This window comes from Hyperolius riggenbachi, chromosome 6, assembly GCF_040937935.1.
Source record: "Hyperolius riggenbachi isolate aHypRig1 chromosome 6, aHypRig1.pri, whole genome shotgun sequence".
Lineage (NCBI taxonomy): Eukaryota > Metazoa > Chordata > Amphibia > Anura > Hyperoliidae > Hyperolius > Hyperolius riggenbachi.
The window spans coordinates 362540439-362560759 of NC_090651.1; the positions used below are offsets into that span (position 1 = coordinate 362540439).

At 44.1% G+C, this 20321-nt stretch overlaps 1 protein-coding gene across 4 annotated transcripts in view; it reads left to right on the forward strand.

The window, feature by feature from the left end:
* The window catches only part of LOC137521904 (polymeric immunoglobulin receptor-like), a 74415-nt gene that overhangs the window by 11838 nt on the left and 42256 nt on the right, over positions 1-20321 (forward strand). For all 4 annotated transcript variants that reach the window (XM_068241774.1, XM_068241775.1, XM_068241778.1 and 1 more), the window contains 4 exons: positions 516-836; positions 7115-7444; positions 9641-9976; positions 18854-18907. In XM_068241774.1, the coding sequence (XP_068097875.1) occupies positions 516-836; positions 7115-7444; positions 9641-9976; positions 18854-18907 (1041 nt within the window). The remainder of the gene's footprint in view (positions 1-515; positions 837-7114; positions 7445-9640; positions 9977-18853; positions 18908-20321) is intronic.

Consider the following 20321-nt stretch of genomic DNA (forward strand, 5'->3'; position numbering starts at 1 on the left):
AGAGCGCCAACCCGTTTTGATATATGATTTTGACTTTGCTATTACACACTTAGCAGGGTAGCGCATCACCGAATAGGAGTGTACTTGTTCATCCTTGTGTATTTTTGCTTTATTGCTTGTTAGGTCTGTGAGCGCTAATACTTTTCCTTATTGCTATTTTATAACTTTTACCCTTCCATGAGCAAGAAGCCCAAAGACCGCTATTTATATTGGCGCCAATGGCGACTCCCATTTAGTCCAGGTACCGCATGCGCCCTTTTTTCCTGCCCCGGCTACAGCCTACTGAGCGCCCCCTTGTGGCTGCAGCTCAAGCACTTTGAGTCCGCCAGGAGAAAAGCGCAATATAAATGTTATTTGTCTTGTCTTGCAGTTAGTAAACAAAATCCTAATTTTTCAGTCTTTATGTATTTGTATAAAAAAAAAAAAAGGCAGAACAAGCAGAAGTCCAGTTTGACAGCTTGGACTGTTCCTGTCCAATGAGATAAATGTAGCACTAATCTGATTTCATTTCACAGTCTCATCCGGGTACCTGTTTGGACCAAGTACTGTTACCGGAGGACTTGGAGGAACTATAAAAGTCTCTTGTTACTATGACACCATATCAGCCAATGTCCACAGCAGGAAGTTCTGGTGTAAGATGACAGCCGGTTACTGTCAGACCATCATATCTACCACTCCGTTCATCAAACGTCAACCAACTCATATAGAGGACTTCAGGGACCACTTTGTGATTACCATGGGAAATCTTCAGCCCCAGGATGCCGGAGCATATCGATGCGGCATCGGCGACAATAACAACAGAAATTATTATGCCGTTCATCTGGTGGTTTCGGAAGGTATTGTTTTATTATTATTTTATGTGTGCAGAAATTTTTATGAAGCCTCAATGTTAAAGTGGATAGTTAAAAAGCCCCAACTAATCTTAAAATAGATCTAAATCAAGGAAAAAAAGCAGCTTAACCTACCTGGGGTTTCTTGCAGACCCTTGTAGTCATCCTGTGCCTGCAACGTCCTTGTGTGACCCTCCGGCCAGCAGCAGCGACCCCCACAAAGATCCAAGAAGCCCCAAGTTAAACTGCCATTTTTTTTACTTAAAGGACAACCGAGGTGAAAATAAACTAATGAGACATTGCAATTGTATCTATCCTCCTCCTTCTAAAAATGACTTTTTTAGATATCCCACAGTTTTATTTTATATTTAAATCTACTTTATAAATTTTTAGTGTATCATGGTCTTTTCTCAATGACACGTTCATTTAAGTACGCCAGAACTAAAATCTATGAACTGTTGATCCTTTTTATCTCTTTACTGCTCTCAGAAGCCATTTACTGCCAGGAAAATGTTTTTTTGGGGGGGCTGCAATTCCTTATCAGTGAGGGTTACACTATAGTCCATCCCGGTCCCGACTCCCGACCCGGTCCTGACCCGGACAGAAAGTGTCACTTGCATGCCTGATATTTAACTTTTTCAGGCAGAGACAAAAAAAGGAACACAGTATAGTTATGTGTGTGCTTGGCACTGTACATACACATGTCTCATCATGTCACATGTCACCTCGGGTATCCTTTAAAGCGGTATTGTCACCATAAAAATCAAATTTCAACAGCAACTGGTCTGAGTGTATTAAGTGATAAAGATGCTAATCCTGCATTCAAAACTTGCAAAACTTTTTCTGCTGTTATGGTTTGGAGTTATCACATACTTTTGGAGCATTGGCCCTAGTGCTAAACAGTGCCAAAGAGTTGAATGCTGGGAGTTCTTTTTAACTATAACTAGCTGATTGCCCGGCGTTGCCCGGGAATGTATTTGGCTAGTGTTGGCTCCACCCACTTTTTCTAACCCTAACACACAATTACTCAATGACCAAGTTTGTGAGCTTTGCGGTCTTTGGAATCAATAATTTGCATTGAAATGAAAAAAAATCTTATTGGCTGTTTGTGGCTCCACTCCTTTTTCTGAATTTGAACCCCAGTCACCCAATGACCAACTGTAGCATGTTTGAGGCCTGAGCCATTAACAGTGCAAGAATGGCAGCAATTAAATATTCCCCTTGAGAAGCAATAGGTAAAGTTTGATTCACTTTTGTAGGCTCCACCCACTTTTCTGAATATTAAACCCAATCACCCAGTGACCAAGTGTGCAAAGTTTGAGAACCCTGCCATTAACAGTGTAAGAATGGCTGCAGTTTACATTTTCCCAGTGAAATTTGTATTTGTCTCCGCCCACTAATGACCTGGAACTGCCTGCCCGTGTATGTATTTGACCGGTTTTGGCTCCGCCCACTTTTTCTAACCCTAATGCACGAACACTCAATGACCAAGTTTGTGAGCTTTGGGGTCTTTAGCATCAATAATTTGTATATTCCCATAGAAATTAAACAAATCAGATTGGCTGTTTGTGGCTCCACCCCTCTCCAGCATTTGAATCCCAGTCACCCAATGACCAACTATAGCAAGTTTGAGGCATCTGCTATTACCAGTGTAAAAATGGCAGCAATTTAAATATTCCCCTTGAAAATAAACAGGTGAATTTTGATTGGCTATGATAGGCTCCACCCACTTCCCTGAATATTTATCTCAGTCACTCAGTGACCATCTTGGCAAAGTTTGAGATCCCTGCCATTAACAGTGAAGAAGGGCTGCAGTTTACATTTTCCCAGTGAAATTTGTTTTTGGCTCCACCCACTTTTTGTAACCTGGACACACAGTCACTCAATGACCATGTTTGTGAGCTTTGGGTTCTTAGCATCAATAATTTGTATTTTCCCAGTGAAATGAAAACACATCTGATTGGCGGTTTGTGGCTCTATCCCAGGCATGGGCAAGCTTGGCCCTCCAGCTGTTAAGGAACTACAAATGCCACAATGCATTTGCCTTTATGAGTCATGACTGTGGCTGTCAGACTCCTGCAATGCATTGTGGGCCTTGTAGTTCCTCAACAGCTGGAGGGCCAAGTTTTCCCATGCCTGCTCTATCCCCTTTTCTGAATTTGAACCCCAGTGACCTAATGACCAACTGTATCATGTTTGAGGCTTGTGCCATTAACAGTGCAAGAATGGCAGCAATTTTAATATTCCCCTTAAAAATCAACTGGTGAATTCTGATTGGCTTTTTTAAGCTCCACCCACTTATCTGTATAATAATCTGTGCCATTAACAGTGCAAGAATGGCAGCAATGTAAATATTCCCCTTGAAAATCAAAAGATGAATTTTGATTGGCTGCTGTACGCTCCACCCACTTTCCTGAATATTAATCCTAGTCACCCAGTGGCCAACTGTGTCAAGTTTGAGAACCCTACCAATAACAGAATGGCTGAAATCAATCTAACAAATATGATTGGCTGTTTGTGCCTCCACCCCCTTTAGTGAATTTGGTCCCCAGTCACCCAATTACTGACTGTATCAGGTTTAAGGCCTCTGCCATTAACAGTGTAAGAATGGTAGCAATGTAAATATTCCCCATGAAAATCAATAGGTGAATTTTGATTGGCTGTTGTAGGCTCCACCCACATTTCTGAATAATAATCCCAGGCACTCAGTGGCCAATTGTGTCAAGTTTGGGAACCCTGTCATGTAAAAAATTAAGTTTCTGGCACCGCCCACTTTTTGTAACCTTGACATATAGTCACTCAATTACCAAGTTTATCAGCTTTGGGGTCCTTGGTATCAATACTTTGTATATCTGATTGGCTATTTGTGGCTCCACCCCTTTCTGAATTTGAACCCCAGTCACCCAGTAACCAACTGTACCAGGGTTGAGGCATCTGCTATTAACAGTATAAGAATGGTAGCAGTTTAAATATTCCCTTTGAAAATCAAAAGTTGAATTTTGATTGGCTGTTGTAGGCTCCGCCCACTTTCCAAAATCTTAATCTCATTCACCCAATGACCAACTGTGCAAAGTTTGACAACCCTGCCATTAACAGTATAAGAATGGCTGCAGTTTATATTTTCCCAGTAAAATTTGTTTTTGGCTCCGCCCACTTTGTGTAACCTTGTCACACAGTCACTCAATGACCAATTTTGTGAGCTTTCAGGTTCCTGGCATCAAAAATGTGTGCATAGAAGCAGTTTATCCAGCAAAGAAATCTGATTGGCTGTTTGTGGCCCTGTCCCTTTTGTGAATTTTGACCCCAGTCACCCAAAGACCGACTGCAGCAAGTCTGAAGCCTCTGCCATAAACAGTGTAAGAATGGCAGCAGTTTAAATATTCCCCTTTAAACGCAATAGGTGAATTTTGATTGGCTGTTGTAGGCTCCACCCACTTTCCTAAATCGTAATCGTATTCACCCAGTGACCAAGTGTGGCAAGTTTGAGAACCCTGCGATTAACAGTGTAAGAATGGCTGCAGTTTACATTTTCCCATTTAAAATGAATGGCTGAATTTTGATTGGCTGTTTTATGCTCCACCCACTTTTCCTGGATTTGTAACCTCGGTCACTAAGTGACCAACTGTGCCAAGTGTGGGGACTCTGGCTTGATTACTGTGAGAATGGCAGCCTTTTACATTTTTTCCATTGACTTGAATGGGTGAAATCTGATTTGCTGTTTGTAGCTCCACCCAGGTGTGCAGGGGGGCCGCGAGACCCCAAGAACCTATCATCCCAGGTAGTAAGGGATCAGTATACCAAGTTTCATTCAAATCGGTCTAGCCGTTTTCGAGTGATCGCGGCACATACACACACCCACACACCACACACACACACACACACACACACACACACACACACACACACACACACACACACACACACACACACACACACACACACACACACACACACACACACACACACACACACACACACACACACACACACACGATTTTATATATATAGATATATTCCTCCTCTTCCATTTATTTCCCTGCCAGCTGCTTATCAGAAACACCCTCTGATTACTTGTGTTTACAAGAAAGGCTGAGGTGACTCAGTGATTGGATGTGTAAATAAAAAAAGACAGTGCAGTTGTTAGTATACACTTCAGTGGGAGTGTCTGAAGACTCTGGGAGGAGGGCAGCTAATGAATACACAATGAGCAAGGGAGGGGGGGGGGGGGGAAACAAGAGTCAGGGAGGATATGATGTCAGCATTAGCTTGGCAAGATGGCCACTGCCTAGAATAGGATTTTCTGCTTTTCCTTTGTAAAATTCACAGGAATCATTAGGTGGATAGCACAATACATCTGTTATGTAAGTAGAAGTAGTATTTATCTACTTATACATGTGTTTTTTATTTCTAGGTAAGCAGCATGGGTGTCGCTTGTTCTTTAAGTTGCCCTTTAGAGGGAATATAGAAAAGGCAAATTCATGTTGATTTGTGTAAAATAATTACAGTACTTTTTTGAAGTAAACCGACTACATTAAAAACACATTGGCCCAAATGCAAATAACTTTCTCTCCTGAGTTATGTCTAAGGAGATCATTTTCATATCCTCTTTAAAGTAACTTTTAAGCATTTTAAAATTGAAAAAGTACCCCCCAAAAAGTTAGTGAAAAAGTACTCTGAAAATAATTTTGAGTATTTTCTTGCTTGATGATGGTTTAAAAGGCGTAAATGTGAACAGGTTAATTTATCTTTATTTACTTGCGGCTTCTTCCAGCCCCTAGAAGTCATTTGGTTGCAGCTCCGATCCTCCACGGCTGTAAAGATTGCAGACCCATCGGTAACAAATCTGCGTTAAAAGCAATAAAAGGGAAACAAGAGAATGCTTGCCTCAGGAATGACATGGAATTAATTAAAAAAAAAAAAAAACAATTATTATTTGCACTCTGGCAATGCAATTCGTGGAGATATAATACCTACTTCTTTAGGCCTGTCGTGTCAACAGCCGAGAATGCTTCACGCTTGCCAAAATCTTTTTCGCAATAATAAGTGTATAGAACAATGCAACATTTTGGATGCAGTTTTGTAGCAACAGTGTTGTACTGTGTTAAATAATGCAATAAAGGAATCAGAGCAGAGAGCACAAAGAAGAGAATAAAAAAAATATATAGCAATAGAGAATCAGAAGAGGTGCCCAATGGTGTAATACAACATTTAAAAAACAATAAATAAAAAAAAAAAAAAAAACTTTAAAAAAAATGAAGGGAGGAAAAAAAATGAGGGAGCTTACCTCAACAAAGACACATTCTTATAACAAATACATTTGAGGTGCTCAATTATTGGCTGCAAGCACCCTTTGGCACTTTAATCGGCCTGAGGAATTGGACACAGACCCATGAAATGCATTGCAAGTGCATAATAGGTTTTATTTCCCCCCTTGGTCGCCTCCTCTCCTTCCCTTGTGCTTATTCACTCTCCTTTGGAGGGGTACTTTCTTTGTCCTTTTGGGGCTAAGCCTCCCACCACTAGGACCACGGGTTACGTTACCTGCAGAGTGCGACCACATCCAGTTTTCCTCTTCCCCTGAGTGGAGTCGGGTTTATACATCTCCACCTGCTGCTTGTGGTTAGTTGCCCAATTTTGAGCCTACTTGAGTACCAATTTTCCTTCCGCCATATTTTTGACGTCTTTGTGACACATCATACTATTGGGGCTTTTTCTTTCTAGGGTGCCCATTTACCCTCCCAGAGCTGGGACAAGGTTCTCCAGCACCCAAGGCTGAGACACCAAAGTGCGCCCCTCCATCCCTCCCACCCCAGTCGTCACACACTGATTGCTCTTAGACTAAGAGGCACCCCAGGGCCCCCAGCACCTTAATCTCTAGTTCTCTGGCTTGCAGTCACTGCCATGTATCCCCGTTTCTTATTTCTCTCTGCTTCAAACACAATAGGGGAAGTATAGCTGAATGAGTTGTGAGCCCCATTCTACACTGCGCACTGAGGCTGGAGCCTCTCTCGCCTCTACCTCGGCCAGGCACTGCACCCTCCCTATCTAAGTCCAGGTGCAGCCAAACAATTATACTTGAAGCAATCCTTCACCATAATATAATTTTCAATGCAAACTAGAATCAAATGCTATCCTTCATCAGAAGTCAGTAGTGTTTTACTTGTTGAATAGTGTTTGTTTTTGAGGCAATAACCACACACACATATTAAAATTGTAGTTTTTGAGACTGAAAAATGGCAATATGCCATTTTAAATGACAATAAATACTGATTCTGTCTTTACAGGAAGAGAGGTCCCCTCCTCTTCTGACGTATACGTTGGCCACGTCAGAGAATCCGTTCTCATCCACTGCCCCACCCATTCGGCCTCCCCGGTCAGAAGCCTGTACTGGTGTAAAGAGCGTGCCGCAGCCTGCGACACCATGATAAATAATTCTGGATATGTGCATCCAAGCTTTTGGCAGCGGGTCCTGATCTTACAAGACGGAAACATGACCGGCTTCAGCCTTCTGGTAAACGACCTCAAAATCACGGATTCCGGATTCTATCGTTGTGGAACTGATGCAGTGGATGATGGATCAGAATGGGCAGACGTTCACCTTCATATCATTCATGGTAAGTAAAGCCCATTGAAGAACCATCCGATGCTGTGGAATTTTAGAAAAAAAAAATTGAACAAAAAGTTCTTCCTTTTGGTCCTGCCCACTTACAGCTCACAGCTTTATGAATAACAACTAAACAATAAGGTCATTATAGTGCATATAAGGAAGGCAGAGCTGATTATCTGTATCTGGAAGCTGGGCTTCTGTATTTTCTGGCAGTGCCCTTTATAGGCGTTGGCAGGTTTCACTCCTCCTTCCTTTACATTGCTCTATCCAGTTCCCCCTCCCACCTGATCAGTGACAACATTTTGCTATTCTACTGTACATGTCACCTATGAGTCTTTGAGTGTACATTGAGAGATAGATATGGAGGCTGCCATATTTATTTCTTTTTAACCACTTCTCTACCACAAGTTTTTTCCCCTTCAAAAGCTCTTTCCATTCATTTGGTAATAACTTTATCACTAATTATCACACTGAAATGATCTATACATTATTTTTTGCAGGAAAAACTAGGCTTTCTTTGGGCAATACTTTATGCTAAGAATTATATTATTTTATATGCATTTGACAAGGAAGAAGAAGAAAAATTGAAAAAAAACACCATTTCTCAGCTTTCAGCCATTGTAGTTTAAAAATAAAATGTGCTATTGTAAATAAAACAGACACATTTTATTTGCCCATTTGTCCCGGTTATTACAATGTTTAAATTGTGTCCCTAGTACAAAGTATGGCGATAATATTTTATTTTGGGTTAGGGGTGAAGGAATTTCAAAAATAATGAAAATGTATTTAATGTTTCTATGGTAAGTGAATAATGGTGTATTTGGAAGCAGTTTTACTTTTTGACCACAAGATGGTGCTATACGTACTCAGTTTTCTAAAAATAGAAAACAGAACCAAATATTTATATGTGTTTATAGGTGTTTGTAAACCAGGACGTAGAAAAGCGTGGCAGAAGTTGCTAAGTGGTTAAAGGAAAGGTTCAGGGAGGGTGGGTAAAAAATAAAAATCAAATTCCACTTACCCGGGGCTTCCTCCAGCCCGTGGCAGGCAGGATGTGCCCTCGCCGCCGCTCCGCAGGCTCCCGGTGGTCTCCGGTGGCCGACCCGACCTGGCCAGGCCGGCTGCCAGGTCGGGCTCTTCTGCGCTCCAAGGCCCGGAACTTCTGCGTCCCACGCCGGCGCGCTGACGTCATTGGACGTCCTCCGGGCTCTACTGCGCATGCGCAGTACTTCTGCGCCTGCGCAGTAGAGCCCGGAGGACGTCCGATGACGTCAGAGCGCCGGCGTGGGACGCAGAAGTTCCGGGCCTTGGAGCGCAGAAGAGCCCGACCTGGCAGCCGGCCTGGCCAGGTCGGGTCGGCCACCGGAGACCACCGGGAGCCTGCGGAGCGGCGGCGAGGGCACCTCCTGCCTGCCACGGGCTGGAGGAAGCCCCGGGTAAGTGGAATTTGATTTTTATTTTTTACCCACCCTCCCTGAACCTTCCCTTTAAACAATGCACATTGCCTGGATGCCCTGCTGATCTTTTGGCTATCAGTAGTGTATCAATCACACACCTTAAACAAGCATGCAGCTAATCAAGTCAGATTTCAGTCAGGGTCTATGGGTAAAAGTATTAGAGGCGGAGGATCAACAGGACAGTCAGGCAATGTGTATTGTGTTTAGAAAGAAAGAAATTTGGCAGCCTTCTCACTTCAGGTGTCCTTTAAAGTGGACCTGAACTCTTGCACCCAACAGAAGGAAAACAGAGAGAAATACAGCCTGTATTATTCCCCCTCATCTGTGCCTACTCACTGTAACTGTAATTTGATCTCTCTCTTTGTGTCAGCTGGCTGCCATGGCAGAGCAGCTAATTGTTAAACACGGGATGTTAACCCTTTGTCTGCTTTCATGGAAGCAGGAAGTAGACACACTGCAGATTTATTGCAGGATTTGTATCTGCTGTAACACAGAAATGTTTTTCTTTAAAGGTTATTATGCTGTTTCCTATATTTTAGAGCAGAGAGGAAGTTCTGAGTTCAGGTCCTCTTTAAAAGCTGCATGCAGCGAGGTAGTGACTAGTGGGGGAGGGGACTGACCTGTGACATGCAATAGCCACACACTGTTGATGTCATTGTTCCCTTGGGTAGTCACGTCCTTGATTGGCAGGGAGCGTCCAGAGCTGCGTGACATTCTACTTACCGTCTATCTCATCTTTTTTGTAGGCAAGAATCCGATGAGGCCTCAAGGCCAAAAGCGATTGGTCAGCTACACTGGTGGACCTGTTCAGGCTCAGTGTCAGGTCCCTCTAGGCTTTGGCCATGACGCTCTGGTGTACTGGTGCCGATGGCAGGAGACTGGCTGCCTCCGTCTTATAGACTCCGATGGGTTCACCCAGGAAGGATTTCCGAGCAGGATATCTCTCATTCCCGGAAATCCCACCGACAGGACTTACACGCTGATCATGGCTTCCGTAGAGGTGGGAGATTCTGGATCCTACTGGTGCATTATCACAGATGGAGCGAGAGTGCAATCGTTATCTGTTGATGTCACGGTTTTAGGTAAACATCTTTTACAAATAATATAAAAGTGGCTTTTTCATCTCATGATGAATGCTCGAGTCACTCTTTAGAGAAGCCAGCTATCGTTATTTCACATTTCTTCCCTTAGATAAATCTTTTGAACAGAGTACAGTATCTCACAAAAGCTGACATTTATGAAGATACTTTTTATATCTTTTCATCGGACATCACTGAAGATGTGACAGTTTGCTACAATGTAAAGTAGTCAGCAGGGGTGTAACTAGAGGGGAGCATTCCCCTGTGATCCCAGGGGGGCCCAGGGCTGTGGGGGGCCCCATCTACTAACCCCCCCCCCCCCTCCCACCACCACCAATATAGGGACTTGTTATTGGTGTGAAGATCATGATGGTCACCAGTAGCACAGCTAGAGACCATGGGGCCCTATAGCAAAACTTTCACAGGGCCCTCAGATGGAGGCACTCTTGAGCAATGCCACCTGCCCCTATGGATATGAGTTGATTGGGCAATTTACATCCTCATGCAATCAGCACTGCACATAGTTCATGGGCCCTGAGACAAAGTCAGAGGGTGGAGGAACACAGGAATGTTAATGGTGAATACATTAAAGAGGACCTCCATGCATAAGCTAAAAAAGGAAAATTTGTGGGGCCCTATGAAAGTTTAGCTGGGGGGCCCCATGGATTGTAGTTACACCACTGGTAGTCAGAGTACAGCTTATATAACAGTGTAAATTTGCTGTTCCATCAAAATAACTCAACAGCTAGCCGCTAATGCTTGGAAGAACAAAGAGAAATCGAGAGCCCAATATGGTGTAGTATTGTTAAATTGGTTGTGGTTAAAAGCAAAATATTTAGATATACTCACAAACATGGGTTACCCATAGGCAACCACTTCAAGTGCAGGTGGGAAGTATTAGAACCTGACCCCACTCAGGTTTTTAAGATGTCGCTCTCTGTAGATAGGAAACGGGGTAGCACCCCTCCACCGAGGGTGGACTCAAGATTTCAGCAAGGCTTGGTGTACAGAGGCGCCAGAGTAGAATAAAAACGTTTAAAAGCCGTCTAAAAGAGGGGGATGTTCAGGTGGACTTACCTCCCTCAAAAATATAAAACTCAATTGAGTCACAATATATCAATACAACAATTTTTTATTGAACTCTACTTAGTACAACGCGTTTCGCAGGTGTGGTCCTGCTTCATCAGGAAAACAGGAGTATAACTCAATGGGTCTAGATGCAGAAGTGAGCGCCTCACTTCTGCATCTTCAGAGGCGCTCACTTCTGCATCTAGACCCATTGAGTTATACTCCTGTTTGCCTGATGAAGCAGGACCACACCTGCGAAACGCGTTGCACTAAGTGGAGTTCAATAAAAAAATTGTTGTATTAATATATTGTGACTCAATTGAGTTTTATATTTTTGAGGGAGGTAAGTCCACCTGAACATCCCCCTCTTTTAGACGGTTTTTAAACGTTTTTATTCTACTCTGGCGCCTCTGTACACAAGGCTTGCTGAAACCTAGCCGCTAATGTCTAGACCGTTGGCAACAAAAGTGAATACACCCTTAAGTGAAGAATTACAAATTTCTGCCCAAAGTGTCCATATTTAGCGTGTCCACTATTATTTTCCAGCTTCGCCTTAAGTCTACTGGACGTGGAGTTCACTAGAACTTCACAGGTTAGAGAACAGGTAGATATACCGCTACACTCCGGCAAAGGACAGAGCTGGACCTAGGCGGCCTGGGCCAGTATTCAAGCTGAAGAAAGGAAGTGGGTCCGCTTCAATGTCTCCAAACATTTACATTATTATTATTATTATTATTATTTATTGTATTTATATAGCGCCAACATATTACGCAGCGCTGCACAATAGATAAAAGGGTTAACATACAAGGTAGGACATACAGGAAACTCACAACAAAACAAGATCATGCAAATTATTTGATAATACAGTGTCATAGGTCAAAATAGAGACTGTTCTAGTCCACAAGAGGGGTGATTGTCAGTAAGATTGCATAATCAAGCTGGAAACACTAAGGGTGATGGCCCTGCCAGAGGCTTACAATCTAAAGGGTGGGGGTGGAGACAATAGGTGTATCTGTTGAGAGGGTGTCTAACAGAACATATTATGGTGCTGGTGTAGGGGGGTATGCAAGCATGAAAGGGTGAGTCTTGAGAGCTTGTGTGAAGGTATTAAAGGTGGGGGTGAGTCTGGTGGCTGGAGGGAGCGAGTTCCAGAGAGCAGCTTATTGCGGGTGGACCTGGCATTCCAGAGGCCACAGGAAACACGGAGCGAATGCCTAGGGGTAGGATGGATAGGAATAAGGTTATGCCGAGGGGGTGTGTGGGTAGAGTTTGGGGGGGAGGGAAGGGAGGTGCATGGGGTTGAGGGCCAAAAGGGAGTCTAAGGACAAAAGGTGAGAGGGTGCGAGGAAACAGAAGGGGGACAAGGTGTAGAAGGAGGTGGAGGTAGAGCATGTGGTGATGGGGGAGAGCGAGATGGGGAGGGAGATAGCTTGGAAATGGTGGAGGGGTAAGGGAGTGAATAGGAGGGAACATTTTGTACTGATGGGATAAGGTAGGATGGGGTGTGGAGAGTGGAAGCATAGACAGGGGGACAGCAGTTAGACCAAGATGAGATAAATGTCACCAATGATGTGGCTGAAGGGGTTCAGCAAAGTTGCATCAGTAATCAATCTGGTAAGGAGTAGTCCACAGGAGATCAGCAGTGAAGTTGGCAGAACATCAATGATGGCAAAAAAAAAATAAAAAAAATCCAGCTGCAGTGGCGGCTCCAGGAATTTTTTTTAGGGGGTGCTATGCAGGTGCTGGACCAATTTCTGGGGGAGCTGACGACCTGCGGCGCGGCAAAAAAATGGGTGTGGCTACAACCTAATGAGCGTGGTCATGACCGGATGAGGGCGGGGCTAACTGTAATTTAAAGTGAACCCAGGGTGAGAGTGATATGGTGGCTGCCATATTTATTTCCTTTTAAACAATTCTAGTTGCCTGGCAGCCCTGCTGATCTATTTGGCTGTAGTAGTGAACTGAATTACACCAGAAACAAGCATGCAGCTAATCTTGTCAGTTCTGACAATATTGTCAGAAACCCCTGACCTGCTGCATGCTTGTTCAGGGTCTATGGTTGAAAGAATTAGAGGCAGAGGACCAACACGGCAGCCAGGCAGCTGGTATTACTTAAAAGGAGATAAATATGGCAGCCTCAATATTATTCTCACCTCGGGTTCCCTTTAAAAGTGCAACGCAAAGACAGAGGGCCCAAGTTTTGGTGACCCTTTTCCCAGAAAATTCACATAATTGTGCAGGTTTTCTCAAGAAAATACACGTAATGTGAGCAGATTTTAACAAAAAACACGTCCAATGACCCCAATATGCACAATCGTTATCAGATATGGCTCCAATATGCACAATCGTTATCAGATATGGCCCCAATATGCACAATCGTTATCAGATATGGCCCCAATATGCACAATCGGTAGCAGATATGGCCCCAATATGCACAATCGTTATCAGATATGGCCCCAATATGCACAATCGGTAGCAGATATGGCCCCAATATGCACAATCGTTAGCAGATATGGCCCCAATATGCACAATCGTTAGCAGATATGGCCCCAATATGCACAATCGTTATCAGATATGGCCCCAATATGCACAATCGTTATCAGATATGGCCCCAATATGCACAATCGTTATCAGATATGGCCCCAATATGCACAATCGTTATCAGATATGGCCCCAATATGCACAATCGTTATCAGATATGGCCCCAATATGCACAATCGTTATCAGATATGGCCCCAATATGCACAATCGTTATCAGATATGGCCCCAATATGCACAATCGTTATCAGATATGGCCCCAATATGCACAATCGTTATCAGATATGGCCCCAATATGCACAATCGTTATCAGATATGGCCCCAATATGCACAATCGTTATCAGATATGGCCCCAATATGCACAATCGGTAGCAGATATGGTCCCAATATGCACAATCCGTAGCAGATATGACCCCAATATGCACAATCCGTAGCAGATATGACCCCAATATGCACAATCCGTAGCAGATATGACCCCAATATGCACAATCGGTAGCAGATATGACCCCAATATGCACAATCGGTAGCAGATATGACCCCAATATGCACAATCGGTAGCAGATATGACCCCAATATGCACAATCGGTAGCAGATATGACCCCAATATGCACAATCCGTAGCAGATATGACCCCAATATGCACAATCCGTAGCAGATATGACCCCAATATGCACAATCGGTAGCAGATATGACCCCAATATGCACAATCGGTAGCAGATATGACCCCAATATGCACAATCGGTAGCAGATATGACCCCAATATGCACAATCCGTAGCAGATATGACCCCAATATGCACAATCCGTTGCAGATATGACCCCAATATGCACAATCCGTAGCAGATATGACTCCAATATGCACAATCGGTAGCAGAAATGACCCCAATATGCACAATCGGTAGCAGAAATGACCCCAATATGCACAATCGGTAGCAGAAATGACCCCAATATGCACAATCGGTAGCAGAAATGACCCCAATATGCACAATCCGTAGCAGACATGACCCCAATATGCACAATCCGTAGCAGACATGACCCCAATATGCACAATCCGTAGCAGACATGACCCCAATATGCACAATCCGTAGCAGACATGACCCCAATATGCACAATCCGTAGCAGACATGACCCCAATATGCACAATCCGTAGCAGACATGACCCCAATATGCACAATCCGTAGCAGACATGACCCCAATATGCACAATCCGTAGCAGACATGACCCCAATATGCACAATCCGTAGCAGAAATGGCCCCAATATGCACAATCCGTAGCAGAAATGACCCCAATATGCACAATCCGTAGCAGATATGACCCCAATATGCACAATCCGTAGCAGAAATGGCCCCAATATGCACAATCCGTAGCAGAAATGACCCCAATATGCACAATCCGTAGCAGATATGACCCCAATATGCACAATCCGTAGCAGAAATGACCCCAATATGCACAATCCGTAGCAGAAATGGCCCCAATATGCACAATCAGCATCACCTGAAAAAGAAAAGAAAAACCCATTTACTCACCTACAGCCAGAAGACCTTCTTTCCCGACCTCCTGTCCCGAGTCCCGACCTCATTGTGGCGCGCAGCGCCCGCGCGCCCACGATCCTCTTCCTTCCCGACGTCACAATGAGACTTCCTGCCTGCATGCAGAGAGCAGGGCTACGGGGAAATGGCCGCCCGAAGCCATGCACTGCAGACTCGAAGTCTGCAGAACAGGGCTCCGGGCGGCCATCTTACCGTAGCCCTGCCTGCTGCTCCGGGCTGCCGCTGTGTGAACTGACTTGGCGTCTTTTAGACGCCTGAAGTCAGTTCACTCCAGGGGGTGCTTTGGGGGTGCTTGGACAATTCTAGGGGGTGCTCGAGCACCCCCAAGCACCCCCCTGGCGCCGCCCCTGGCTGTGTGTGATTGGTAGATGGGGTGTCTGGTTGGTAATGACGTAACTTGTCTGGAGGTCGGCGATGGATCAGTTGGTAGGGAGTTCAGCAGTGGAGCAGCCAGTGAAGATCAGCAGTGGTGTGGTTGGTGAGGCAAGGTGAAACCATCAGTAGTTTGGTAAGTGGGTGTGCAGTGCTTAAATTTAGCTGGTGTATGTTCAATATGGTATTGAAGGTACTTCTATGCAGGGTGTAGAAAATCAGCAGATGAACAACAGCCCAGAGTTCTGTGCTAGTTCACTTCTGTTCCCTTCTGGCTCAATTCTGGTATAATTCGGTTTGTCTAAAGTACCCTTAAAATTAATACCCTTTAAATTTATACCCTGCTGACCAAGGTCATGCTGACTATATGATCTACTAATATATCCCTGACTAGATTGATGCTAACATAGCTACGATTAAGGACCACACCAGGTCCGAAACACGTCAGCATTGTGCATATCTTTCTGCTTTGGGATAAGTCCCTAATAAATGTTTGGAGACATTGAAGCGGACCCACTTCCTTTCTTCAACTTCACAGGTTACTGCTGGAATCCTCTTCCACTCCTCCGTGAGAAAGCTGGTGGATGTTACAGATCTTGTGCTTCTCAACCTTCCCTATGAGGATGCCCCACAGATGGTCAATAGGGTTTAGGTGTCACTTCTCCCTTACTTCCCATGCCCGTCATAGGTAGCTAGAGGTGCCCATTAGTATTAGATAGCCAGAAATACAGTCAATATAAAGAAATGGGAGCTGCCCCCAAGTATTAGGGAGCTAGAGGAACCTCAGTATTAAGTAGCTAGAGATGCCCCAAGTATTAGGTAGCTAGAGGAACCTCATTATTAAGTAGCTAGAGGTGCTCCCAAGTATTAGGTAGCTGGAGGAACCTCAGTATTAAGTAGCTAGAGGTGCCCCCAAGTATTAGGTAGCTAGAGGAACCTCATTATTAAGTAGCTAGAGGTGCCCCCAAGTATTAGGGAGCTAGAGGAACCTCATTATTAAGTAGCTAGAGGTGCCCCCAAGTATTAGGGAGCTAGAGGAACCTCATTATTAAGTAGCTAGAGGTGCCCCCAAGTATTAGGGAGCTAGAGGAACCTCAGTATTAAGTAGCTAGAGGGGCCCCCAAGTATAAGGTAGCTAGAGAAACCTCATTATTAAGTAGCTAGAGGTGCCCCCAAGTATTAGGTAGCTAGAGGAACCTCATTATTAAGTAGCTAGAGGTGCCCCCAAGTAGTAGGTAGCTAGAGGAACCTCATTATTAAGTAGCTAGAGGTGCCCCCAAGTATTAGGTAGCTAGAGGAACCTCATTATTAAGTAGCTAGAGGTGCCCCCAAGTATTAGGTAGCTAGAGGAACCTCATTATTAAGTAGCTAGAGGTGCCCCTAAGTATTAGGTAGCTGGAGGAACCTCAGTATTAAGTAGCTAGAGGTGCCCCTAAGTATTAGGTAGCTAGAGGAACCTCATTATTAAGTAGCTAGAGGTGCCCCTAAGTATTAGGCAGCTAGAGGAACCTCAGTATTAAGTAGCTAGAGGTGCCCCCATGTATTAGGGAGCTAGAGGAACCTCATTATTAAGTAGCTAGAGGCAGAGCCGGGACAAGGTCCTCCAGCACCCAAGGCTGAGACACCAAAGTGCGCCCCTCCATCCCTCCACCCCAGCCGTCACACACTGATTGCTCTTAGACTAAGAGGCACCCCAGGGCCCCCAACACCTTAATCTCTAGTTATCTGGCTTGTAGTCACTTCCATGTATCTCCTTTTCTTACTTCTTTCTGCTTCAAACACAATTAGGAATGACAGCTGAGTGAATTGTGCGCCCCCTCCTACACTGCGCCCTGAGGCTGGAGCCTCTTCAGCCTATGCCTCGGCCCGGCCCTGGCTAGAGGTGCCCCCATGTATTAGGGAGCTAGAGGAACCTCATTATTAAGTAGCTAGAGATGCCCCCAAGTATTAGGTAGCCAGAGGAACCTCATTATTAAGTAGCTAGAGGTGCCCCCATGTATTAGGTAGCCAGAGGAACCTCAGTATTAAGTAGCTAGAGGTGCCTCTGATGGAGATCTCCTCAGTGGAACGCCAAGACCCAGGTGAGTAACCTCTCATTTACCCTCTGCTCGGGACTCTGCATAGGGAAGGAGGGAGGGAGGCGCTCTGGGAGGAGAGTCACCATCATCAGGCGCCTGTAGGCACATGCCTACAGTGCTTTATGGTAAATTGTGTAATTTTGCACAGAATAACTGAAAATATTAAAATGCTCATAACACAACAAAGAATTATATTGTTCTTTCTCAATTACAGCATCCACCTTTTAGAGTGTAAGCCTGAGTGGACAGTTCCTCTTCCCTTCCTTCTATATCCTGTGTTCCCTGACCTATTAGACTGTAACGCTGGGCATACACGGGAATTGTGCAGCCTTATCAATCGAGCCTGATGGTTCGATTGATAATATCCGACAGGTCCGATGACCTGCCGGATAGATTTCCTGCTCGATCCCGCCGGTGGACAATAGTGGGGAATCGAGCAGCTGATAAGGAGTGCCGGCGGGGATGAGCGGGGACCGATCCGCGTGCATGCGCGGACGAGCGGGGATGCGTCGGCATCGAGCCGCTGCCTTGATCCGGCACATAATTGTATCAATGTATGCCCAGCATAAGCCTCATGGCACAGGTCCTCTTCCCTTGTACTGTATCCTGTGTTCCCTCACTTCTTAGATTGTAAGCCTGGTGGAGCAGAATTCTATCCCCCTCCTACTGTATCCTGTGTTTCCCCACCTCTTATGCCTGGTACACACCTTCAATTTTGATTGGCAAATCACCAAGTTTACCACTTTATCACATTCTGTGTGAGGTGATAAATTTGGCCAGTCATTGGCCAGTGAAAATTAAAGGTGTGTACCAGGCTTAAAATACTTTTTGCCATAGACCCTGAACAAGCAAGAGGCAGATCAGATGTACACTACTGTTAGATCTGACTCGATTACCCACATCTGGTGTTGTTCAAACACTACAGCAGCCAAATAGATCAACAGGGCTGCCAGGGAAATGGTATTGTTTAAAAGGAAATAAATATGGCAGCCTCCATATTCTTCTCACTACAGTTGCCCTTTAAGATTGTAAGCCTGATGGGACAACAAGCCCTCTTCCCCCCCCCCCCCCCCCTCTTTACTGTAGCCTATATTTCATGTTAATCTCATGTTATCTATGCTACTAATTAAATTACTGCAAGAGTCTGTATAATATGTTGGCTCTTCATAAATATCGCTCCTACTACAACCAGTAATATCATGGCAATACATTACAATACATTTGCAATTATAGTTTCCCCACACTAACTACGACTTCTGTGCTTTTTATCACTGCAGCTACCACCACCCAATCATCTCTCGGATACACCAGCAGCATGGGAGCCCACAGCGGTAAGGAGTATTCCACCGACCCGATACCCACTATATATGCAAGTCTAACTTCATACTGACCAATCACACTGGAGACTACTGATGCATGCAAAATGAATGCAAACTGCATGCAGCTTTACAATGTGCCCAACAAAAATAGTAGGGAAATGAATTTGATTGGTTCTGACTGTCTTACCACTGCTCTGATCATCTCTATAAATACAAAGCTTTATTTATCTCTCAGGAATAGACACAAACACCTATCACTAAAAAGTGCTTAATTTTTACAATAATTATGTATAAATGATTTAGTCAGTGTTTGCCCATTGTAAAATATTTCCTTTCCCTGATTTACATTCTGACATTTATCACATGGTGACATTTTTACTGCTGGCAGGTGATGTCACTGGAAGGAGATACTGCTTGATTTTTTTGCAATTGGCAGTTGGAAACAGCTGTAAACAGCTGTTATTTCCCACAATGCAAGAAGGCTCCCATAGTGTGATGTCCGAACCATGGTCCTGACATCACACTGTGGGAGGGGTTTCACCACAATATCAGCCATACAAAGCCCTCTGATGATCCATTTGTGAAAAAATAACAATTTTTCGCATTTTCAGAGAAACCCCTCCAAAATGCAAGTTATTTTTACAAATATTTTCTCTACATCCATAAAAGCATTTTCAATGCGAACATGACTGGCGAAAATTCGCAAGAAACACTGATTATTATCACGTTTAACCATTTATGCCTCCAGGACGTAGTACCTACGTCCAGGAGGCCACGTGCGCATCTGCGCGCTCCCGTGGCCGATCGCGCTTGTGCACGCGCACTCCCGGCCGCGGATTCGGTAGCCCAGGAATCAATGTATCGGGCTATGGAGCCCGATCACTGATTCCTCTCCCCCGCTGAAAAAGCGACAGCTTCTCTCGGAAGCTACGCTTTTTCTGAAGCTATGTCCCTCTAAGCGTACATTGTACGCTTAGAGTGACGTCATGTAAACAAACTCAAGATTGCCATCTTGTGGCCAAAAAGTAAAACCACAAGTAAAAGTAAAAAAAATTACAATACACAAATATTTCCCCAAATAAAACACTATTTATATCCCACCCTCCCAAAAATGCCTACATAAAATGTTTAATAAAAAAAACAAAACATTACTATAAAAAAAAAAAAAACATAAATATTTACCTAAGGGTCTAAACTTTTTAAATATCTATGTAAAGATGAAATATTTCTCTGTATTTTTTTTTATAAGCTTGTAAATAGTGATGGATGCAAAACGGAAAAAATGCTCTTTTATTTCCAAATAAAATATTGTCTAGATACATTGTGATAGGGACATAATTTAACCACCCTGGCGTTCTGATTAAATCGCCAGGGTGGCTGCGGGAGGGTTTTTTTTAAATAAAAAAAAACTATTTCATGCAGCCAA